Source organism: Scyliorhinus torazame, chromosome 3, assembly GCF_047496885.1.
Source record: "Scyliorhinus torazame isolate Kashiwa2021f chromosome 3, sScyTor2.1, whole genome shotgun sequence".
NCBI classification, from domain to species: domain Eukaryota; kingdom Metazoa; phylum Chordata; class Chondrichthyes; order Carcharhiniformes; family Scyliorhinidae; genus Scyliorhinus; species Scyliorhinus torazame.
Window position 1 is genome coordinate 264010212 of NC_092709.1, and position 22782 is coordinate 264032993.

General features: G+C 43.4%; 1 protein-coding gene across 1 annotated transcript in view; it reads right to left on the bottom strand.

The window, feature by feature from the left end:
- The window catches only part of LOC140409092 (talin-1), a 359042-nt gene that overhangs the window by 91225 nt on the left and 245035 nt on the right, over positions 1–22782 (bottom strand). Inside the window, exons 24-30 of the mRNA XM_072497200.1 lie at positions 19775–19888; positions 17075–17209; positions 16200–16328; positions 14048–14150; positions 7760–7968; positions 5749–5868; positions 2341–2538 (exon numbers count right to left, since the gene is read on the bottom strand). Of these exons, the coding sequence (XP_072353301.1) occupies positions 2341–2538; positions 5749–5868; positions 7760–7968; positions 14048–14150; positions 16200–16328; positions 17075–17209; positions 19775–19888 (1008 nt within the window). The remainder of the gene's footprint in view (positions 1–2340; positions 2539–5748; positions 5869–7759; positions 7969–14047; positions 14151–16199; positions 16329–17074; positions 17210–19774; positions 19889–22782) is intronic.

The window sequence follows — 22782 nt, forward strand, 5'->3', positions numbered from 1 at the left end:
TTTTCTCTCACCCTTTCCTCCCCCCCAAAACCTTGGTTGAGGGTATTGGTTACCATCAAATAGCTTGGCAAATTGCCATCAACTACACCGATGCCAGCATACCAATGGGGACCTCACCCATCCATGCAGTTTCTTCACAGGGAGTTCAGACAGGGCATGCCAGGGGTTGAGTTTTGGGGGCGGGGGGGGGGGGGGGGGGGGGGGGGGGGGGCTCTGTTCTCATCTGATATTTACCTGTCCTTACATGTATAGGCCTCAATGAACAGCAGCAGGGATCTTGGTTGATTTTCCCCTTCATTGTTTCCAAAGCCATGATCAACTAACAGATCCAAACTGGAGACTGAATCTGGCACTTTGCTGCTCTGCTCCGATTTGGCTCAACCTCAGGTGAAATGCAGACCAATTTACTTTGTGGAACCATTGGGGTGGCATCTCTAAGTAAAATACTGTAAGGTAGCTTCACATAAGTAAACTGAGGTTGTTGTTGGGGCATATGTTGGAAGTCAAAATTGGGATACTGGTTGACCAGAAAGGATGGTCCATGGGCTAGCACTGTAAAAGGGTACAACTGGATGCGGATGTTAAATATGGGCTTCAACAATCAAATATCTTTCTGACACTCCCTACCTCGGCTGACAAAATGTCACGGTTAGTTTGTTGGAAGCCATAAGTACTTCCCCCATTGGCCAAGAATGTTGAACGTAGGGTATTAGTTGAGGTTAGGTTGTTGTAGGAAGACATGAGCTTACTTCCTATTGGTCAGAAGTTACAAATATTTGGGAAATGGTATTAGATGTACTTACACAGCTGCTCAAACTTGGGCTGAATGTTACAAAAGCTGCCTGAAAAAAATGGTATAACAGTTGGAGGAGCAGCACGGGGATTTCTGTACTTGCAGCAATAGGCTCAAGAGACTTAGGGGTTGATGTTGTGCCAGTCAACAGGCACGATTTGGGGCTGACTGCAAGAAATCCAGGGTAAATGTCACAAGAAGTTCAAAGTAAGAGTTTGTAGTAGAATTCAGTGTTAGGACTAGAGGTAGTTTGCCGTTCCTCAACTCGTGGAATATTAAGTATTAATCTTTGTTGTACATTGAGGGGGCGGGGCCGGTCTGTGACTGAAGCATGTGCAGTGTGTTCAATGGCGATGGAGGGAGCCTAGTATCTCGGATCCACAACGGGGGTGAGGTGGTGAGGATAGACAGACGGGAAAATAAAACCGTTTCCTTGAGGGATAATCTACTGGAATCATATTGGAGATTTGCAGTCCAGAAGCTCGAACAAAACATCACATCAGGATTGGACAGAGTCGCTCAATTTATCCTGAATTAAATATCATCACCAGATTCTGAGCATGGAAGAAAAAAGCACCATTCACAGTGGAGAAAAACCGTTGGGTGTTGTGTGCGTGGATGAGGCTTCAGCATAATCTGGCCTGTCAAAATACAAGTGCAGTCTTCCAGGGAGAAACTATGGAAATGTGGGGACTGTGGAAAGGCATTCAATTACCCATCTGAAGTGGAAATTCCTAAGCACATGCACAGTCACACCAGGGAGAGACCATTCACTTGCTTTGTGTGTGGGAAGGGATTCAATTCAGTCATCCCATCTGCTGAGACACCAATGGGTTCACACTGGGGAGAGACCATTCACCTTCCCAGAGTGTGGAAAGGGATTCACACAATCATCCACTCTGCTGAGACATCAGCAAATTCACAATTACGTTTAGTGATGGGATATGGGCAGCACGGCAGCACAGTGGTTAGCACTGTTACTTCACAGCATCAGGGATCAGTTTTGATTCCTGGCTTGGGTCACTGTGCAGAGTCTGCACGTTCTCCCCATGTCTGCGTGGGTGGGTTTCCTCAGAGTGCTCCAGTTTCCTCCCACAAGTCGTGATAGATGTGCTGTTAGGTGAATTGGACATTTTGAATTCGCGCTCAAGTGTACCCGAACAGGCGCCGGATTGTGGCGACTAGGGGATTTTCACAGTAACTTCATTGCAGTGTAAGCCTACTTGTGACAATAATAAAGATTATTATTAATAGAACTTGTAGTTTGTATTCTAAATTAATTCTAAATCTGATTGTCCCTTTTGATGATAAGGTTATTTCCCAACGAGAATGCTCTTACTGAGGGTTAATGTAGATTTCAAATCCCAATATATGAGGGCCAACAGTGCATTTCACACAAAAGATTATAGAACTGCAATAACATATCAGAGACTGACATCTCAGAGTTGGTGCAGTTTTGAAATTCTTAAGCTGGATTTCTTTGGAAGTTAAGGTGTCAGACTACAAATTGTTTTATATTTTGTTCCATTTCCCACCATTTTCCTTACCTTGGACTGTCCAGCCATTTCAACACCAGCCTGTAGGAATTCATCGAAATCTTTGCCAAATTTGCCGGAAGCCTTTGCCAGATCTTGCGTGGTTCCACGAGATGCTTGCACCAACTCATTAGCAGATTGATTCAAACCAACAGCCGCCTCATTTAGATGCCCTTGAGCCTCTTGAAAGTTCTTGGAACTTGGTGGGAACTAAAAATTGATAGGTATTTATTACCATAAGACCATAAGACCATAAGACAAAGGAGCAGAATTAGGCCTCTCGGCCCATCGAGTCTTATCCGGCATTCAATCATGGCTGACATTTTTCTCATCCCCTTCTCCCCTTATTAATCAAGAACCTATCTATCTCCGTCTTAAAGACACTCAGTGATTTGGCCTCCACAGCCTTCTGCAGAACAGATTCATCACCCTCTGGCTGAAGAAATTCCTCCTCATCTCTGTTTTAAAGGATCGTCCCTTTAGTCTGAGATTGTATCCTCTGCTTCTAGCTTTTCCTACTAGTGGAAACATCCTCTCCAATTCCGCTCTATCCAGGCCTCGCAGAATCCTGGAGGTTTCAATAAGATCCCCCCTCATCCTTCCAAACTCCAACGAGTACAAACCCAGAGTCCTTAACCGTTCCTCATACGACAAGCTCTTCATTTCAGGGATCATTCTTGTGAATGTCCTTTGGACCCTTTCCGAGGCCAGCTCATTCTTCCTTGCATATGGGGCCGCAAACTGCTCACAATACTCCAAATGGGGTCTGACCAGAGCCTTATACAGTCTCAGTACATCCCTGCTCTTGCATTCTAGCTCTCTTGACATGAATGCTAAGATTGTTTTTGCCTTCCTAACTGCCAACTGAACCTGCACGTTAACCTTAAGAGAATCGTGAACAAGGACTCCCAAGTCCCTTTGTGCTTCTGATTTCCTAAGCATTTCCCCATTTAGAAAATAGTCTATGCCTCCATTCCTCCATCCAAAGTGCATAACCTGACATTTTTCCACATTGTATTATCATAGAGGATTCCATCTGCCACTTCTTTGCCCACTCTCCTAGCCTGTCCAAGTCCTTCTGCAGGTCCCTGTTTCCTCAATACTGCCCTTCCCTCTAGAGATTTCTGCAAACTTGGCATTTGTGCCTTCAATTTCTTCTTCCAGATCATTAATGTATATTGTGAAACGTTGTGGTCCCAGCACAGACCCCTGAGGTACACCACTAGTCACCGGCTGTTATCCTGAAAAAGACGCCTTTATCCCCACTCTCTGCCTTCTGCCAGTCAGTCAATCCTCTATCCACGCCAGGATCTTACCCTTAACACTATGGGCTCTTAAACTTATTTCAGTCTCCTATCCGACACCTTGTCAAAGGCCATCTGGAAATCTAAATAAATCACATCCACTGGTTCTCCTATGTCTAACTTCCTTGTTACCTCCTCAAAAGAATTCAAACAGGTTTTTCAGACATGCCATCCCCTTGATGAAGCCGTGCTGACTCAGTCCTATTTTATCATGCACTTCCAAGTACTTCGCGATCTCATCTTTAATAATGCACTCTAAAATCTTACAAATGACCGAAGTCAGGCTAACTGGCCTATAATTTCCCATCTTCTGCCTCCCTCCCTTCTTAAACAGCAGTGTGACATTTAGCCACTTTCCAGTCCTCTGGGACCCTTCCTGCCTCCAGTGATTCCTGAAAGATCACTACCAATGCCTCCACGATTTCCTCAGCTATCTCTTTTAGAACCCTGGGGTGTAGTCCATCCGGTCCAGGTGATTTATCCACCTTCAGACCTTTCAGTTTCCCCAGAACCTTCTCCTTAGTGATGGCCACTGCACTCAACTCTGCCCCTTGATTCTCCTGGATTCTCTCTGGCATCCCATTGGTGTCTTCCACCGTGAAGACTGATGCAAAGTGACTATTCAGTTCGTCTGCCATTTCTTTGCTTCCCATTATTACTTCTCCAGCCACATTTTCCAGTGGTCCAATGTCTTTTTTTGCCTCGGTCTTACCTTTCATATATTGAAAAAAATTCTGCCTATCTTCCTTCATATTACTAGCTAGCTTGCACTCATATTTCATCTTCTCCCCCTTATTGCTTTTTTAGTTGTCCTCTGCTCACTTTTAAAGGCTTCCCAATCCTCTGGCTTCCCACTATACCTCACCACTTTGTATGCTTTTTCTTTAGCTTTTATGCTGTCCTTGACTTCCCTCATCAGCCATGGATGCCTTGTCCTTCTCTTAGCATGTTTCCTCCTCCTTGGGATGAATTTCTGTTGTGCCACCCGAATAACCCCCCAAAACCCCTGTCATTGCTGTTCCACTGTCTTCCCTACCATGCTCCTTTTCCAATCAACTTTGGCCAGCTCCACCCTCCTGTCCTTGTAGTTACCCGCATTTAATTGTAGTACCGTTACATCTCGATTCCAGCTCTCCCCTCTCAAACCGCAGGGTAAGTTCTATCATATTGTGATCACTGCTCCCCAAGGGGTCCTTCACCTTAAGTTCCCAAATCAAATCTGCCTCATTACACATCACCAAATCCAGAATTGCGTGTTCTCTAGTAGGCTCTATCACAAGCTGCTCCCAAAAAAACATCTCTTAGACATTCCACAAATTCCTTTTCTTGGGATCGACTACCAACCTGATTTTCACCTTCGACGTGCATATTGTAGTCCCCCATGATACAATCACCTCAACTTGCCACACACAAAAATAAAACTTTCAATTTGGTGTGCGTTCCAAACACCAATTTGTGTTAAGCATGTATGAAAGTTTTCCAGCCTATGGGATTACAATATATACCACAATGATAGATAAAACTTACTCCCTACTCTCAAGGCTCAACAGGAACAAGATGGCATGGTAGCACAGTGGTTAGCACTGTTGCTTCACAGTGCCAGGGCCCCCGGTTCGATTCCCAGCTTGGGTCACTGACTGCAGAATCTGCACGTTCTCCCAGTGTCTGCGTGGGTTTCCTCCGGGTGCTCTATTTTCCTCCCACAAGACCTGACAGATGTGCTTATTAGTTGAAGAGGATATTCAGAATTCTTCCTCAATGTACCGGAACAAGTGCCGCAGTGTGACGACTAGGGGCTTTTCACAGCAACTTCATTGCAATGTAATAAAGATTATTATTACATCTCAAAATTCTAAGACCCACAAGCTTCTATATTACAAGATTGCATAGGCTCCATAAACCGTTAACTGAGCTTTAAACAGTTGGCCAATTTCCTAGAGATATTAAGGAGTCAGCAAAACCAGCGTCAAAGTTTTACAGGACCAAGTTAGTTATTCTCGAGTTTCTCCCACTGTCTCTTTCTGAACGGTTTGTCTCACCTAATATGTAGATACATTTAAAATGCTACAGAACTTTGCATCACCAGCTTTATTTACAAGTTGCCTTGGTTACTTACTGAGTTTGCAAGTAGCCTTTTGCTGGCCTCTCCAACAGTTCTTAAAGCTGCATCCACATCTCTTTGGCCTGGCAAACAGTTCACGCATCTATTTAGAGCATTTGATACCGCCTTTGCAACCTGTAGGAAGAAAAATGGACATGATGCATTTGTGTTCCATTAGTACACATTTAGCTATTTGCTTCTTTATATATACACAAAAGACAGGCTTAACACCTATGGCCTGATTTTAGAAGTTTCAAAAAAATATTATGCCAAAGACATAAGGTGTGCTGAACAAAATACAATGAACACACTGTATAACATGAATTAACCTTGGGAAAAATGCTGCCCATGCCGCTGTTGCATTGAATAAACCCTTAATCAAGCTGGCCACTAGTATTACGATGCAACCAATATATTGTAGTGATGCAAAGGACCTTGCAAGATTCAAATCCTAAATATGTATTATCAAAGGTGATTTTCACTGTGTAAAATGTGTTTTCTGCTGTTTGGGATAGATCTGTTACTTTTTCAAATTAAATTTAAGGGGCAGTGTTAGCAGATTGGTTGTCCCAAACTTTTATACAGCAAAGCATTCCACTCTGTTAAGTATAAATAGCCCCTTTCAAAATCCAGCCAAACTTAAAAAGTCACACTTAAACAGATCTATTGGTTATGAAATGCAGCAACTGTAATTATCAACCAACTTTTTAAAGGCAGAATTTATGAGAAAGGAAATGGAATAGACTGTTTAATGTGTAATTTGATGAACATGTTTATTTGTGGATCAAGGCAAGGGGTTTATGTTTTTAAAAAAATGCATTTTATTACAAACATGTATCAAAACACATCAGCGAACAAACACCCCGGGGAAACATACTTCCCAACAATCAACTAGACAGTCTGCACAGATCTTTCCCCTTTTCCACCCCCCCCCCCCCTCATACTTTATCTTCTCTGATCGCAGGAAGCCCAACCAAACCGCTTCAGTTCAAGGATGTAGCTCACCACCACCCTCTCAAGTGATGGGCAACAAATGCTGGTCTAGCCAGCAACACTCATCCCATGAATTAATAATGAAATTATTTATTTATTTTTTTAAACATATTTTATTACAAACTTGTATCAAAGCAGGTTACAGCAAGTAAACACCCCGGGAAACATGCTTCCCAACAATCAACTATACAGTCTGTATAGATTCACCCCCCCCCCCCCCCCCGATGAATAGCTCCTCAAACAAGGTCATAAACATCCCCTACCTTTTCTCAAACTCCCACGCTGTGCCCTTTAACTCATTCTTTACCTTCTCTAACCGTAAGAAGTCGTACAGGTCACCCAACCATGCTGCTATCCCCGGTGGCGACGCCGACCGCCACTCCAGCAAAATTAGTCGGCATGCAATCAGAGAGGTGAAGGCCACGACATCGGCCTTCCTCCTCTCCATGAACTCCGGCTTCTCTGAAACCCCAAATATCGCCACCAAGGGTCTGGGTCCACCTCCTCCTCCACTATCCTGGCTAAGACCGCGAACACTCCCGCCCAGATTCTTCCCACTTTTTTGCTACCCCAAAACATGCACGTGTGATTTGCTGGCCCCCGCCGACACCTCTCACACTCATCTGCTGTCCCCTGAAAGAACCCACACATTCTCCCCCGAGTCATATGTACCCTGTGCACCACCTTAAACTGTTTCAGGCTCATCCTTGCACATAAGGAGGGCCCGTTTACCCTACGCAGTGCTTCACTCCATACTGCCCAATTGATCTTCCCTCCCAACTCAGCTTCCCATTTGGCAAGGGGTTTAGGTGATGGAGAATGGTCACAGTGACAACGAGCCCTCTCCTCTTGTCTTAACAATTAGATCCAGGCAGACTATAAACCCATATCTACTGCGCCTCACATTTTGCACCTAATCACTACACTGGTGCAAATTCCTCCATCCATTCCTACAGTTTTGGTACTGGTGTGGTTATACTGGTGAAGGCAGGGTTAAAAATGAATGAATATTGTCAAGCTTAAGCACACTAACCTGTGTCAGGCGTTGCTGGTTTTCTGGATCACCTGGCTTTGCCATAGCTTTCCGGGCCTCTTCAATTAGGTTACTGGATTTATCCATAACATCACCTGCACAATCCAACATCGCACTCTGTGCTTGGGGGTCATTAGTATTGGCTGCAACACCCCGGGCAGCTGATCCCAGGGCTTTTAAGGCTTGAGCTACTTCTCTGGAGGCCAATCCTGAAACATAGGGGGAAAAAACTCCAATGTTTATAATATTCATTTGACTTTGTTGCTGGCAAATTATCCAGTGTCACGAGGAAGAACAGAAATTTCTATTTCTTTGTTCATTTAACACAAGTAAACAATGGCGAGCAACATTTACTTTTACCTGAAGGACCCAAATCATATTAGGGCACATTTCAGCATCACCTGTCTTCTGGCACTCACCTAACAGGTCATTCTTCAGGAGTCAGTCTAAACAATGAGTGCTGAGCAGGCTTATCATCTGTGTAGGGTATCATGGTCAAATAGTAATGTTGAAGAACTCAAATCATGCAGTATCACACACAGAATAGACTAATTTTACTGTGTTTATTCTGTCCAATGTATTTATTGTAAAGGAGGGTGGATAAACACAAAGACCAACACGTAAAATACGGAGCTCCCTGAACTTATTCTATTTAACACTACAGTAGTAACTCCACATCATTCCTCCCTACAAATAGTTAAAATACTCCACATTTTTGACGAACTTTCCAAAACAATCTGCGCACTTCTATTTAAGTGCGTTTGAGTTACAGTATTATGTTGCTTAATATTTATCTTCATACAAAGAATTAAATAACATTTCACAACCATGTTTGTATTCTGACAAACTTCAGCCTTTACCTGTCCATCTGCCACTCAGACCCCCAGCAGCCGCTGTGTCCCTCCCCTTTGCGCGAGCAATGGAGTAACTGAATGAGGTTCAATTTCAGCAAGGGTTTGTGATAGTATAACCAGGAGCAGAAACACAAATCTTTTTTTTTTTCCATTTCCCAGGAATGCTAAGGCTACTTGTAGGTTATTTTCCTTCTCCGTTTATCCTGCCACCCTGGCAAACAGCTACCTTGTCAGGGATTAGGTAAACCTACATAAGCATCGATGCATTCAGTATACCCCTGGGCAGTGTGACTCAGTAACACATTATGTAGCATGGCTATTCACTGAGCAGGAGGTGCTTTTCTGCACCTTTTCCTAAGAGCTGATAAATCATAAATAAGAACATTTTCTGATTTTACAATTAATAGTCCAGTTAATTTCAGTAGATCTTTGAAAGTTCTTGTGCTTCTATAGTAGGCCTTAGACTGAATACTAAAGTTTCCTGCAGCAGGATGGGACAGGAACATTTCATTAAATTCTTTTCCTGTCAGACATGTTTGGGCACCCTTTTCTGGTTTATAAACAGCATGTGAAGCAATCCTGGGAGTTCCATGTATTGTTACAGCTGTCACTGATATGCTGATATCAGCAACCGTCAGCCTTAACGAATTTGGTTGGGTAGCTAAACATCTGCTCGACTGGAGGATGGACCAATGTAAAGGTCATCTTTTTAGGACCATCAGTTAATAAAACGTCTCCACTTTTATTTGCCTTGGGCAATAACAAGACTTGCAAGAAAGGAAGTGAAAGACCAAAGATGACATGCTAAATGTTTCCCCCTGCAGAGGTTTACCCTTGGACTTCCTCTTGCAGCTGGAAGGGCCAAGCAAGAAATCCCAGTCTGATAAAAATAGCAGTTCTAAATAACCAGGCGGCAAAGATTTTCTTTTAAAACAGCACTGAATAGAGGAAGAAGCCCACCGAACAAATGTCCTTGGATGAGAAACTGACTGTAGTTAATAAGCATATTTTCTGGAAAATTCTAAGCATCCAAGACAAACTCTCACCTATAACCTCAATAACCTGAAGCAGTCACCATTAGTCTATTTTAGCTTAAGGGCAGAATCTTGTGGCGGTGACAGGGGTTTCAGCTATTGGCAACAGAGTGAGAAAGACTCAAACATTGTCTCTTTGAATACACCCGCTGCATCGTGTCACTCAGGCACTTGGCAGGCTTGTGTTGGGAATCAAGTTTCTCGGGGACCTAAGTCCTGCCCGCCAAGAGCTGCTGGCCAATTAGAGACAGGCAGCTGTTCTGTACTCAAGTGCAGCACTGGGAAAGTGGTGGTTGCTGCCTGTACTACACCCACCAAGGCCAATAATCGAGGAGGGGCCCAGGCAGAGGTAAGTGTTGGTGGGAAGGGGGTCCATGGGGAGGGATGAGCAGAGAGAGAGAGAGAGAGAAAGGTGGTGGCTTGCAGCTCGACCCTCACTTCCCAATGCCGGGTCTCTTGATCAGGCACTGGGTGCCTTTGAATGAGGAATCTTGCCTGCCACCTCCCACCAACCAGGAGCATGAAGCAATCACGCCAGCAGTTCCATGTATGGTGAGCACCCCCCCACCCCCCCCCCCTGCCCAATGCTGCCCTTGCCTCAATCAGGCTGGGCACAGGGCTCCCACCTCCCTGATTAAACGCGCTCTACCACCAAACTTGCCACAGAGGGCAGCACAAGATTCAGTCCAACATCACAACAAAAGTTTTCAAAGAAAGATTCTGGTAAGCTATAGCAGCAGTTAGGAATCTTCACAAACTAGAATATTGGACTCTTAAGTAAGTCTGTGTGACCAGAGGGTGTGTTGTAAGGGAAGGAGCATTGTGACGACATCGCAGCCATGCTTAATCCTGCCTTCATCTAAAGCTTGGGTTTACACTTGAGGCAAGCAGGCAGAGACAGACAGTGATATACAGCAGGTAGTATCGCAAGGTGGTATGATTGAAACCAACAAATATTTTATCTTTAAAAGCTACGTGAACTAAAAAGATATCGGTCACAAAAGTAGATGAATTTTTAAATATTTGAATAAAACGCTTTGTGAACAATGGATGCATTCACTTTTTTGTTTATTCATTCAGAGGCTGTGGGTGTCATGGCTGGGCCAGCATTCATTGTCCATCCTTAATTGTTCTTGAACTGAATGGTTCACTTGGCCATTTCAGAGGCAACCCACATTGCTGTGGGTCTGGAGTCACATGCAGGACAGACCCTGTAAGGATGGCAGATTTCCTTCCCTAGAGGACATTAGTGAACCAGATGGGTTTTTACGACAATCGACAATGGTTTCATGATCATGGTTTCATGGTCTCCGGGTGCTCCGGTTTCCTCCCACAGTCCAAAGATGTGCAGGTTAGGTGGATTGGCCATACTAAATTGCCCAGTGTTCAAAAAGGTTAGGTGGGGTTACTGTTTTTTGGGGATAGGGTGGAGGTGTGGGCTGGTCTTTCCGGTGTGGACTCGATGGGCCAAATGGCCTCCTTCTGCACTGTAAATTCCATGTTGATGTCTCTGGATTATTAGTCCAGTGACAATACCAATATGCTATTATATTCCCTTTTCTTAACATGAACTCATAGTATGCACTGTGATCACTCCTTTGAAGACAACATCCCCTTCTCCCCAAGTTAAAACAAATCAGTGGAATATAGTTTTAAAATCTAAGGTTCAAAAACTAATTTTGAAATAATTAGGAAAATCAAACGCATACTATTCTTGCCTAACAAAAAAGGCAGGGAAGCATGTAGTTGCATGCTGGGATATTTTTTCATTGCGCATATGCTCAGATAGTATTTTTTGAGATTAGTAGAAATTATGGAGAGCTCAAGTTTCTTCCGTCAATCAAATGCCAAGCCTGGACAGACAATCAACTCCAAGCCTGCCTTTGGAGAGGCTAAGAGCCTTCTGTGAAAACATAAACTCCACCTGGAATTGGGATGAGCTGGGGCACAGAGCAATATTAAGGCACCAGCCATTTAAAAAAAGATAGCAGACCTTCTCGGGCTGGCCTTAGCCAGGCGGTTGGTGCTCAGAGCCAAATGGCGCTCAGAGACTGGGCGGCCCTGGTACCTGGCTTGGAATGCAGACTTGAAACCAGGCTGAAAGGTGCTAGGGCTTAAACTGAAAATTGTAATTTGTCAGGAGGTGGCTAACTATATGATAAGTTGAACTATCTACTGCAATGCAAAATATAAACTTGTATTTATATATTAGCTTTAACTTAGAACATTAATCCAGAGCACATCACAAGAGGAATAGATGGACAGTTGTGCCAAAATAGTTAAAAGTATACTTTGTCAAAGAGGTGGGTTTTGAGGAAAGCCTGAAAGAGAAAAATGAGGTGGAAAGAGATTCACTCAGGGGATTTAACTTTTGTTTGTCAGACGATATATCATGTTAATCCTTAAGTGTGTGTGTGCAGTAGGCGGAGGAAAAGAATTACAGCCAAATAATCTGGAAATAAATTCAGCTTTTCAAATTGGTACATTTCTGAGTGCACATTTCAGATTTGCTTTCATTGGAGTCACTTGAATGCTAGAAGGGTCACCTGATGATACTCAAAATATATTTCTTTCAATATGCTAATCTCTCGTGACGCTCCTCACAGAATCTGCTGTGTTTTATTAAGCTGTTGTTTAAGCATTGCTGGCTCCTTTACTCTTTCTTCTGTGACACCAGATTTATTTTCCAGATATATGTCTTCTGTCTCTTTGTTTTGCTTTGCCTATCCTTTCCTTTTATTTACAATGGCAAATGCGTAACAGCAAGGGGTGGCAGTAAGGAGAAGGATCTGGCCAGGGTACCGGGCAAGTTAATGGCGTGTACCTTTGGAGGTGCAGCTGGTGAGTGGATAGTTGTGTAAAGACCTAAAAGACACGTTTTTCAGGTGACGGTTCAAAACTGAGAGGATTAATTCTGGTATGGTCCAGGGTGAGGGATTGGGGTGTCTTTGGAGTTACAGGGGACAGCTATAAAGTGGGATACAAGGGATAGAATGGTGATGCATCATTTTCATGTTGGGAATGGATGCAGTGAAGATAGGAGAAGATTGAGCTAATGAAAAGAAACCTTAGCTAGGCCACACTTGGAGCATAATGTTCAATTCTGGTCACCACACTACCAAAAGGATGTGGAGGCTTTTGAGAGGGTGCAGAGGAGATTTACCAGGATGTTGCCTGATATGGAGGGCATTAGCTATGAGGAGAGGTTGAATAGACTCGGTTTGTTCTCACTGGAACAACGGAGGTTGAGGGTGACCTGATAGAGGTCTAGAAAATTATGAGGTGCAAAGACAGAGTGGATAGTCAGAGACTTTTTCCCAGGGTAGAGGGGCCAATTACTAGGGGGCATGGGTTTAAGGTGCGAGGGGCATGGTTTAGAGGAGATGTACGAGGCACTTTTTTTTTTTTTTTTACACAGAGGGTAGTGGGTGCCTGGAACTTGCTGCCGGAGGTGGTGGTGAGAGCAGGTACGATAGTGACTTTTAAGGGGCATCCTAACAAATACATGAATGGGATGGGAACAGAGGGATACGGACTTCGGAAGTGTGGAAGATTTTAGTTTAGACGGACAGCATGATCGGCGCAGGCTTGGAGGGCCGTAGGGCCTGTTCCTGTGCTGTACTTTTCTTTGTTCTTTGTTCTAAACAATAAGATGGCGACAGTCAAAGGTGCATTTCGCCATCTGCCTTGGAGTCACAGGTACAGTATAGGAGGGATTTAAACATTGCCAGCTAAAATTTATTATCCAGGAACATGGTATGCTCTAAGGAACTCCTTTGTAAGAGTAGGAACAATAGTAAACATGGTGCATAATATATTATTCAGTTGTTTGAATTATGCTAAGAGTTAAAACCACAGAGCTAATTGTTGCTGTTATGGGTGACTTAATTCAGTCATATTGCTATTCCAGGCACAAGTCGGAACGCTAACTTTTTGTCCGTTTTTTTTTTAATGCGAGCAATTCAATAATTGGAAGGCCATAGGCATTCTGACTCATTATCTATTCCATTTCTCAAGTATGAACAGGCTAAAATAAATAATGGAAATTTGCATTGAAAACCATCACAAAATCCATTAACAATGTATGCACGTATGTATAATGTATGTGCATATATAACTTTACGCCCAAACACTTCTTAAAACCTGCTTCAAAAAGTGGCAAATGTAATGAAATAAATTCTTTTGGGCAAACCAGTAAAATGTGTCTGCGGAAAAGCGCGACAGCCAGAAAAAATAGTGGCTCAGGTAAAATTAAAAATGGAAAGGTGAGAAGACCTTGATCCAAGCTGGCAGCTGGTGAAAAACTTTTAGTTGGAACCTCAGTTTTGATCCCAAGCACATTTTATTGTTTGAATTGACTCAGCAGTTTCTGTGCAGTGTTCTAGAATAACACAACATACCTGTGTAATTCTCATTTCCTTGTGTGACTGCACTCAGTAGTTTCGCTACGGAAGCGCCGACCATCTTGGTGCTACTTCCCAAATCCTGTGAACACTTTTCCAGCTGCCAACGATAAGCACAGAAAGTTATTGCTGGTTACAGCTGTGTTAACAGGAACAAGTCATCATCTGGTGATCCACATGTATCTTTGTAATATTGAGTGAACCTGCACATGAAGTACATTAAGCCTAAAAGTAACAGTTATGACAATTTAAAAGGTGGAAAAACGTATTTTGAATTTTAGTCATTAGATATCAATCACACACCTCTTCCCCTGCCTAAAGTTCACATCTGCTGATTTATCATCTATCTGTAGTCAGACTTTTACAGCACAAAAAGAGACCCTTCGGCCCATCATGTTTGCACTGGCCATCAAGCACCCAACTATTCTATCCCATTTTCCAGCACTTGGTCTGTAGCCTTGTATACGATGGTGTTTCAAATTCCCTTCTAAATGCTTCCTAAATGTTGAGGGTTCTCGCCTCTACCACCCTTTCAGACAGTGACTTCCAGGTTCCCACCGCCCTTTGGGTGAGAACATTTTTCTCAAATCCCCTCTAAATCTCCTGATCATTACCATAAAGCTATGCCCCCCTGATTATTGACCCCTCTACTAAAGGGAAAACCTATGAACCTCATAATTTTGCTCACCTCGATGAGGCCCACCCCCTGCTCCAAACCCAGGCAACATCCTGGTGAATTCCGTCTGCATCCGCTCTGGTGCAATCTCATGCTTCCTATAGTGTGGCGACCAGAACTGCACACAGTATTCTAGGTATGGCCTAACGAGCATTTTTCACACTCGTCACTCTTTTAGTGTGCGTTTAGCATTCGTGGTGATGCACAGTCAACATTGTGCCAACATTCAATGCTTCACCCCCATCTCGAAGTGCAACCTGTACAGAGATGCTCCGTTTCATAGACATTTTCGTAACATCTCAAACTTCCAAATTATATTTTATTCTGTGTACTCATATCTAACTATAAACTAACTTTAAGCTGTCTAAGTTAAAGTTACAAACTTAACAAGGATTATTGGGAGGAAATCATAACCTCAGTCACAAGGCATTTACATCTTTATAGATAAATCAAGTTGGCCTCTTGAAGTCCAACTGTATTACCGTCACTGGATTCCCCATCATCATCCTGGTGGTTTACCATTGGCCAGAAACTAAACTAGACAATATAAATACTGTGGCTACAAATGCAATTCACAGGCTGGGAATTCTGCGGCAACTAACTCAACTTCTGACTTCCCAAAGCCTGTCCACCATCTGCAAGGCACAAGTCAGGAAAATGATGGAATACTCTCCACTTGCTTGATGAGTGCAGCTCCAACACACAAGAATCAGAACACCATCCAGCACAAAGTAGCCTGCTCGATTGGCAACCCATCCACCACTTTAAACATTCACTCCCTCTACCACCGACATAGTGGCAGCTGTGTGCACCATTTAAGATGCACTGCAGCAACTCACTAAGGCTCTTTACACAGCATCCTCTAAACCCACGACCTGTACCATCTAGAATGACGAGGGCAGCATGGGAACACAACCACTTGCAAGTTCCCCTCCAAAACACACAATATCCTGACTTGGAACTTATTTCTGTCGTTCCTTCACTGTTGATGGATCAAAATCCTGGAACTCCCCTCCTTACAGCACTGTGGGTGTACATACACCAGATGGACTGCAGTGATTCAAGGAGTGACTCCCCCCACCTTCCCAAGGGCAATTAAGGATCAGCAATACATGCCTACCTAGCCATTGATGCCCACATCCAATGAAAGACCCTTATACAGGAATAAAATCGTAAAAGATAGCCAATATGGGCTCAAGAAACGGATGTCATAATAAAATCTAGCGGTTTTATTTGAAGGTGTGACAATTGTGAAATCAAGAGGCAAGATAGTGGATGAATACTAGAATTTCAGGAAAGCCTTAGATGGAGATTCTTTGAAAACAATGGTAACAATGATAAAAATGAAGAAAGCAGGAACTAGTGGAATGTTGCGGAGGTGTAACCGTTTTGATTATCTACCAAAAACGGTTTGCCATTAAATTTTATTTTCACCTATCAAACATAGAACCCGTAGGCAGCTAGCCTTGTTACCGTTTCTCCAGGCAGGGGTCTGAGCTTCCCTTCTGCTGCATTTGCTTTTGCTTCCTTCAGATCTTTCTCCAGTGTTCTGATTTGGTTCAGAGCAGAATCTATTTCCAATGGACCACAGGCATCTTGTGCCTAGATAGAGAAAAAGTATCTTTTACTGACAATAACGTTACAAGTAATTCAATATCACAGTAGAGGTCAGGGTGGTACTTTCGTCTATTTAAAAAATTATATATTTTGGAGGATTTGTCATCAAGTATTTGTGACGTCAAGGTGCCGGCGTTGGACTGGGGTGGGCACAGTAAGAAGTCTTACAACATCAGGTTAAAGTCCAACAGGTTTATTTGGAATCACTAGCTTTCGGAGCGTAGCTCCTTCATCAGGTGAGTTGTGGGCCTCACTCACCTGGTGAAGGAGCTACGCTTCGAAAGCTAGTGATTCCAAATAATCAAGAATTTGAACACTTCTGTCTATTTTGTTTCATAATATACTTTATTAATCCAAACCTCTTGAAATAGCTCATCTCCCTGACTTTAATATTTACTGGAGATAACCTGAGAACTAAGGAGAACATTTGTTGTTCTAGTATAATACTTTAACCAGCATGACACAAAAGGAGGGCAGAAATTTGAAGGAGGGGGAAATCAGATATGCTTTTATGTTAGAGATTATTCATTTTATTCTTGACATACCAGCTCTTTATTCCGCGCTCATTATACAACACATGCACACGCCACTCACACCCACCCAACCACACATTTTCATTTTGACAACCAGCCTCATCTTAATCATGAAGCAGAATGGAAAGATGCAGCCTACCCTCCTGTTGTTGACCGTATTAAATCAACACCCACCAAGTTCTTAAACATTTTACTCGCCTTCTGTGCAGCTGCTCGCAGCTCTTGTAAGGTGTTTGCCAGATTCTTAGCACACTGGTTCAGTTGCATGGCTGAGGCCTGGTCTCCGATGGTCGGCACTGTAGCTCGGGCAGCAGCAACCATTTTAGCACCAGGCTACAAAACAAGGAATAAATAGCACTTAAAAGCGGTGTACACAATTCTGGCCACCATTCCATAAGGAGGATGTAGGAAGCAGAGAGGGTACAAAAATTACGAGGATGGTACCAGAAATGTGAAGTTATACCCATCAGTAAAAAGGATGAACAGGCTCTCTAAAGGAAAAAGGCTGTCGGGTGATCTAACAGAGGAAAATGACTAATGTTTTGATAGATTAGACAAAAAACAATTGTTTCCAGTTGTGGGGAAGAACAAAACCAGAGGCTCCAGTGGATTGTAAACATTCACACGGACTGGTTGGGCCAAATGGTTTGTTTGTGTTGTGCAAGAATTCCAGGAAATCCCGGCATCAGTTTTTCTTGCTAGTTCTTCCAAGAACTAATTAAATGCTATAGCAAACGGAGAGCATTCACTAATTGTTTTGTGATGATGTTTGTACTGATATGTACTGTATTTAACAAAAGCAAATTAAAGAAGAGGCTGGAATCTGAAACAAAAACAGAAAATACTGCACAATCTCAGCAGCCCTGATAGCATCTGTGGAGAGAGAAGGAAGCTAATGTTTTGAGTTTGGATGACAAAGCTGGAGAGAACTGGAAATGGGGTCAGATTTATACTGTTGTGGGGAGGGGGCGCATGGAGCTGGATCAGGGGCCAGCGATAGGTGGAGATTGACAAAAATGTCATGGACAGAAAGACAAAGGGATTGTAAATGGCGATGATCAAGGCTAAGAAAGGTGCAGATAGTGGCACATTAAGAGGTCAGAATGTGTTTATGGCAGAACAAAGGTGAGCAGTGTGTCAAAGGACAACAACTAGGAACAGGGAACAGATGGCCTGAGTGTGTGTGTGTGTGTGTGTGTGTGTGTGTGTGTCTGGAGGGATGACGAGGGAAAAACAGATCGATGGATGAAATGAAAATATGTTGATAGAAGTAAAGATGGGGTGAAGGTGGAGGACAGAGTTCACAGTCTGAACTCGTTGAACTCAATGTTAAGTCCGGAAGACTGTAACGTGCCTAATTGGAAGAGGAGGTTCCTCCAGTTTGTGCTGGGCTTCACTGGAACATTGCAGCAGGCCAAGGAAGGACATGTGGACATGAGAACAGGATGGTGAGTTAAAATCGCAAGCGACAGGAAGTTCTGGGTCCTGCTTGCGGACAGACTGAATGTGTTTTGCAAAATGGTCACCCAGCCTGCAATTAGTCTCTCCAGTGTAAAGTAGACCGCATTGGGAGCAACAAATGCAATAGACCAGATTGAAGAAGGTGCAAGTGAAGTGCTGCCTCACCTGAAAAGAGTGTTTAGGCCCTTGGATGGGGAGTAGGAAGGAGGTAAAGGGGTAGGTTTCACCTTCTGCGATTGCATGGGAACGAACCGTGGGAAGAGGGCGAGGTGTTGGAGATAATGGAGGAGTGGACCAGTTTATTTAACCCTTTTGTGAGGCGCCTCAGTAAGAAGTGGCTAACAGGTGAACTTGGAAGGAACTAAGGCCCGTTTTTCTGATGGCCAATTTTAAAATGAATCAAATGTTTAAAAGGCAAACTTCAGCGAGCCTACTGCTGCTCTAATTTCTAATAATCGTGGATTGTAAAAACAAAGAGCCTGGATATGAGACCCAACAGATATCATCTTAGTCACAGATAAAAGGTCGTAGAAACTAGCAGTGCCTCAAGGCTTAGACAAGATAGCTGGGTACCAAAAACACCACATTTTACTTGCTTTGACCAGGCACAAGTGTTAAAATATCAATGAACTGATAGCATCCACGAGTAGAAAAAATAGGTGGAGTTAGAGATCATGAAACACTGAGCTGGGTAGGTAGGTGAGAATGGGACCTTTTTGGTAATTTAAATCACAGCAAAGCCTATTATGGACTTGCAATGTGGAAAGAATGAAAGAAAACATTTAAGGAGGATTGCATTCAGTCAGGAACTTGGAACCATCCCACAGATGAAACCGTGTGGGAGGGTGGACTGGCAAAGACACACGTGTGTTACCAACAGACATGGTGCCTGGGACGCAGCCATCAGGGGCAATCATGAGGAGATCACACTCCTTTAAAAAAAAAAAATTTAGAGTACCCTTCACAATTTTAACTTCTGTACTCATGTTGAATACACCAGGAAGTAAATGCAGTGCTTGCCACTTCAAAACAATGGAAAGATCCGGAAGGCTGAGGAATTGATACGAATCAATGTAGTCCAGATATTCCAGAAATAATAAGAACATAAGAAATAAGAGTAGACCATACAGCCCGATTGTGCTCTTCTTTCCACAGGAGTATGAACTCAGCAATGTACAATTCACACAGTAAGCATTGGCTTTATTCTTGCACAGTGGTCAATAGTCATAATGCTTGTTTTGTGTAACTTAATCTCCATGATTGTTTTAAAATTTGGAAAAACAGACTAGCTACTTTTCCTAACTTAAACGGAGAATCAACACTTCCAGCTTCATAATTCCTATTCAGTTAACATTTAGACATGTCTCATAAACAGAACATGGGTTTACGTCCTTGCAGCAGCTCTGCTCGAAGTCCATTCACAGATAATTTTATTACCTGGAGGAAGTTCTGGCTTGCACTAATGAGGGCTAGCTGGGCACTGGGACTGTCTGGCTGTGATTGGCTGCCGCGCACACCTTGGACCAGCATTGGGATTTGCTCAGCAACAAGCTGCAAAACACAAAATCACATTTAAAATAAACATTTAAGTAGTGCTAAATATTACATTGCATTGCAAAGCGATCCTGCTAGATGAGGAGCCTATCTCAACAACGTGTCTTTAACATGGAAAAACATCTGAACACCTTTCACAGAGGTGCAGTGAGAACACAAAAATCCACAGTGTCAAAGGAGAAGATGTCAGGAGGAAAACAAAAGTTATGGATTTAAAAAGGATCATAAGTGAAGGAAAGGTGGGGGTGAATTGATTTAGGAACAGAATTCTGTAGTCTAGTTGGCTCAAGGCATGGTCATCAATAGTGGGTAAAGAAAGTTAGGAGATACAGAACTCAGAGGGTTGTGGGGCTGGAGAACGTTACTGAGGGGGACACGAAGCAATTCAATCATGACAGTGAACATTATTAACTGGAGGCATTGGATATTGAAGAATCAATACAGGTGATGGGTGAACAGGAGATGGGGTGGGGGAAAGGGAGGGGATGAATCCCAATCTATTTTCTCTAGATAACATTGTCAACACATGCATGAAGATGATTGGATTGGGGGTGGGGGGGGGGGGGGGGGGGGGGGGGGGGGTGGGGGGGTTGGGGGGGGGGGGGGGCGGCGGCAAGTCATGGGAAGGCTACCCGTGCCCCAGAGTCTAGAAAGATTCCCTGCAGTGCAGGAGGCGGCCATTTGGTCCTGCACCGACCCTCCGAAAGAGCACCCTACCTATGCCCACATCAGTGTTTTATTCCTATAATCCCACCTTATCCTTATAATCCCACCTAACCTTTTGGACACAAAGGCAATTTACCATGGCCAATCCACCTAACCTGCACATCTTTGGACTGTGGGAGGAAGCGGAAGCACCTGGAGGAAACCCACTCAGACATGAGGAGGATGTGCAAACTGCACAGTTATCCAAGGTTGGAATCGAAGCGGAGTCCCAGGCATTGAGGCAGCAGTCCTAACCACTATTCCACTGTATGCTCAATCATATCATTCAAATATTTCTAAAATTAGCGCAATAATGATGCTAAGTTCATTTCTGCTTGTGGGGAAGTGCAAAACTAAAGGGCACCTTGCAAGATGCAACCAAGCAATCAAATAGGGAGTTCAGAAGAAGCTTTTTTATGTCGAGAGCTGCAAGGGTGGAACTCACTATCAGTGAGTAGTTGAGCTGAACAGTATAGATGTATTCAACAGGAATCTAATATAAGCTTAAGAGAGAAAGAAACAACTTTATACTTATATAGTGTTTTAAAAATAATAAATGTCCCAAGCTACTTCACAGAGGCATTATAAAACAAAGAATGACACTGAGCCTGCCACATGAGGCGACATTATGTCAAATGACCAAAAGCTTAGTCAAAGATGTGGGTTTTAAAAAGGAATCAGAGGTAGAGGCAGAGAACAGTGTGTAGTGCAGGGGTCAAGGATAGATCTTTGGAATGGAACTAGGTGACAGCAGTCCTACCCAGCTAAGAGGCATTGAAGGAGGATGGCTCGGTTAACTGCACTAAAGGCTTCAAACAGGTCAAACAGATAAGGAGGGATTACTTAACTTTGTCAGTCACATAGGATTCAATTTAGGACCTTGGCAAGAGCCATTTTAGTACTGTGACAGGGGTGGAAATCTCATTGGAGAGATTCAAACATCAAGTTCCAGGAACGATGGGCATTGATTTGGGAGCCGATATGTTCAAGGATTTTGGAGAAGAAAGGAAAATAGGGTGATAGTTTGCAAGGGCATCAGGTGGGGCAAAAGTTGTGCACCCTCCCCAGCCCCCAAGTGGAAGGGAGGATTGTGGATTTGGAAACTGGTTGTCACCAAGATTGAGGCCAGCCGAAGAAACCCATAACCTCTTTACACTTATTGTTGTTGTGGGGGGGGGAGGGTGGGGGTGGATTTCAGATGAATTGTATCATAGGTATTTGGAGAAGGGTTAAAAGCCTGGGTTAGTGTGTGTGTGACTGCTGTAGTCATGTTTTAAACAAATCCTAGTTTGAAAGGTTGGGAGCCAGGGGTGCAATTAAACCACCTAAAAAACTTGGGCCAATGGAGTTTTGTTTTGATTACGGGGATTCCCTGTGGAGGTTCATTAGATTTCAGCTTGGTAAGGTGATGTCATTACTGGGTGGAGCTATGTTATCAGGCATTTTGCAGAAAGGTCAGTGGAGTTCTTGCTGAAGCTGAGACCACAAGTCAAGCAGTTTGCTCTCTGCAGTGCAGTTAAAAGATATGTTTATAGACAGAAGAGCAGAGTGGTTGGAAATGTGAACAAACCAGCTGAAACAGCTTCTGAAGAGTTTCTTTATGGGTCTGACAGGAGTCAGATCTTTTCTTTAAAGCAGTGTCAAAAGATCTCTCTTTCTCAAAGAACATCTCTGTAAAGCAGGTATTCCTTTTTTATGTAAATTTAAGAGTACCCAATTCATTTTTTTCTCCAATTAAGGGGCAGTTTAGCACGGCCTTGCACATCTTTGGGTTGTGGGGGTGAAACCCATGCAGACATGGGGAGAATGTGCAAACTCCACACAGACATTGACCCGGGGCCAGGATTGAATCCGGCTCCTTGGCGCCGTGAGGCATCATTGCTAACCACTGCGCCACCGTGCCGCCCTTGGTATTTCTATATGCTATGGTACTTCATAGTGGATTGAGAGCCGAGATGGCTTTTCCTCTTGTTGTTTAAATGGGAATAAAGATAGCAGTTAAGGGCATAGTTCACTGTATTGACTGGTATTGTTTAAGGGGTAATAGTAAGTTATTTTCTGGTGTGATGTTGAAGATATTTTAATACTGCGTTGGTAATAAAGTTTGGTTTAATATACCATATCCCGACTTCTTAGTGTAAACATTGGGGTTTCTGTCCAGTATCGTTGCCAATGTTGGGGTCTGG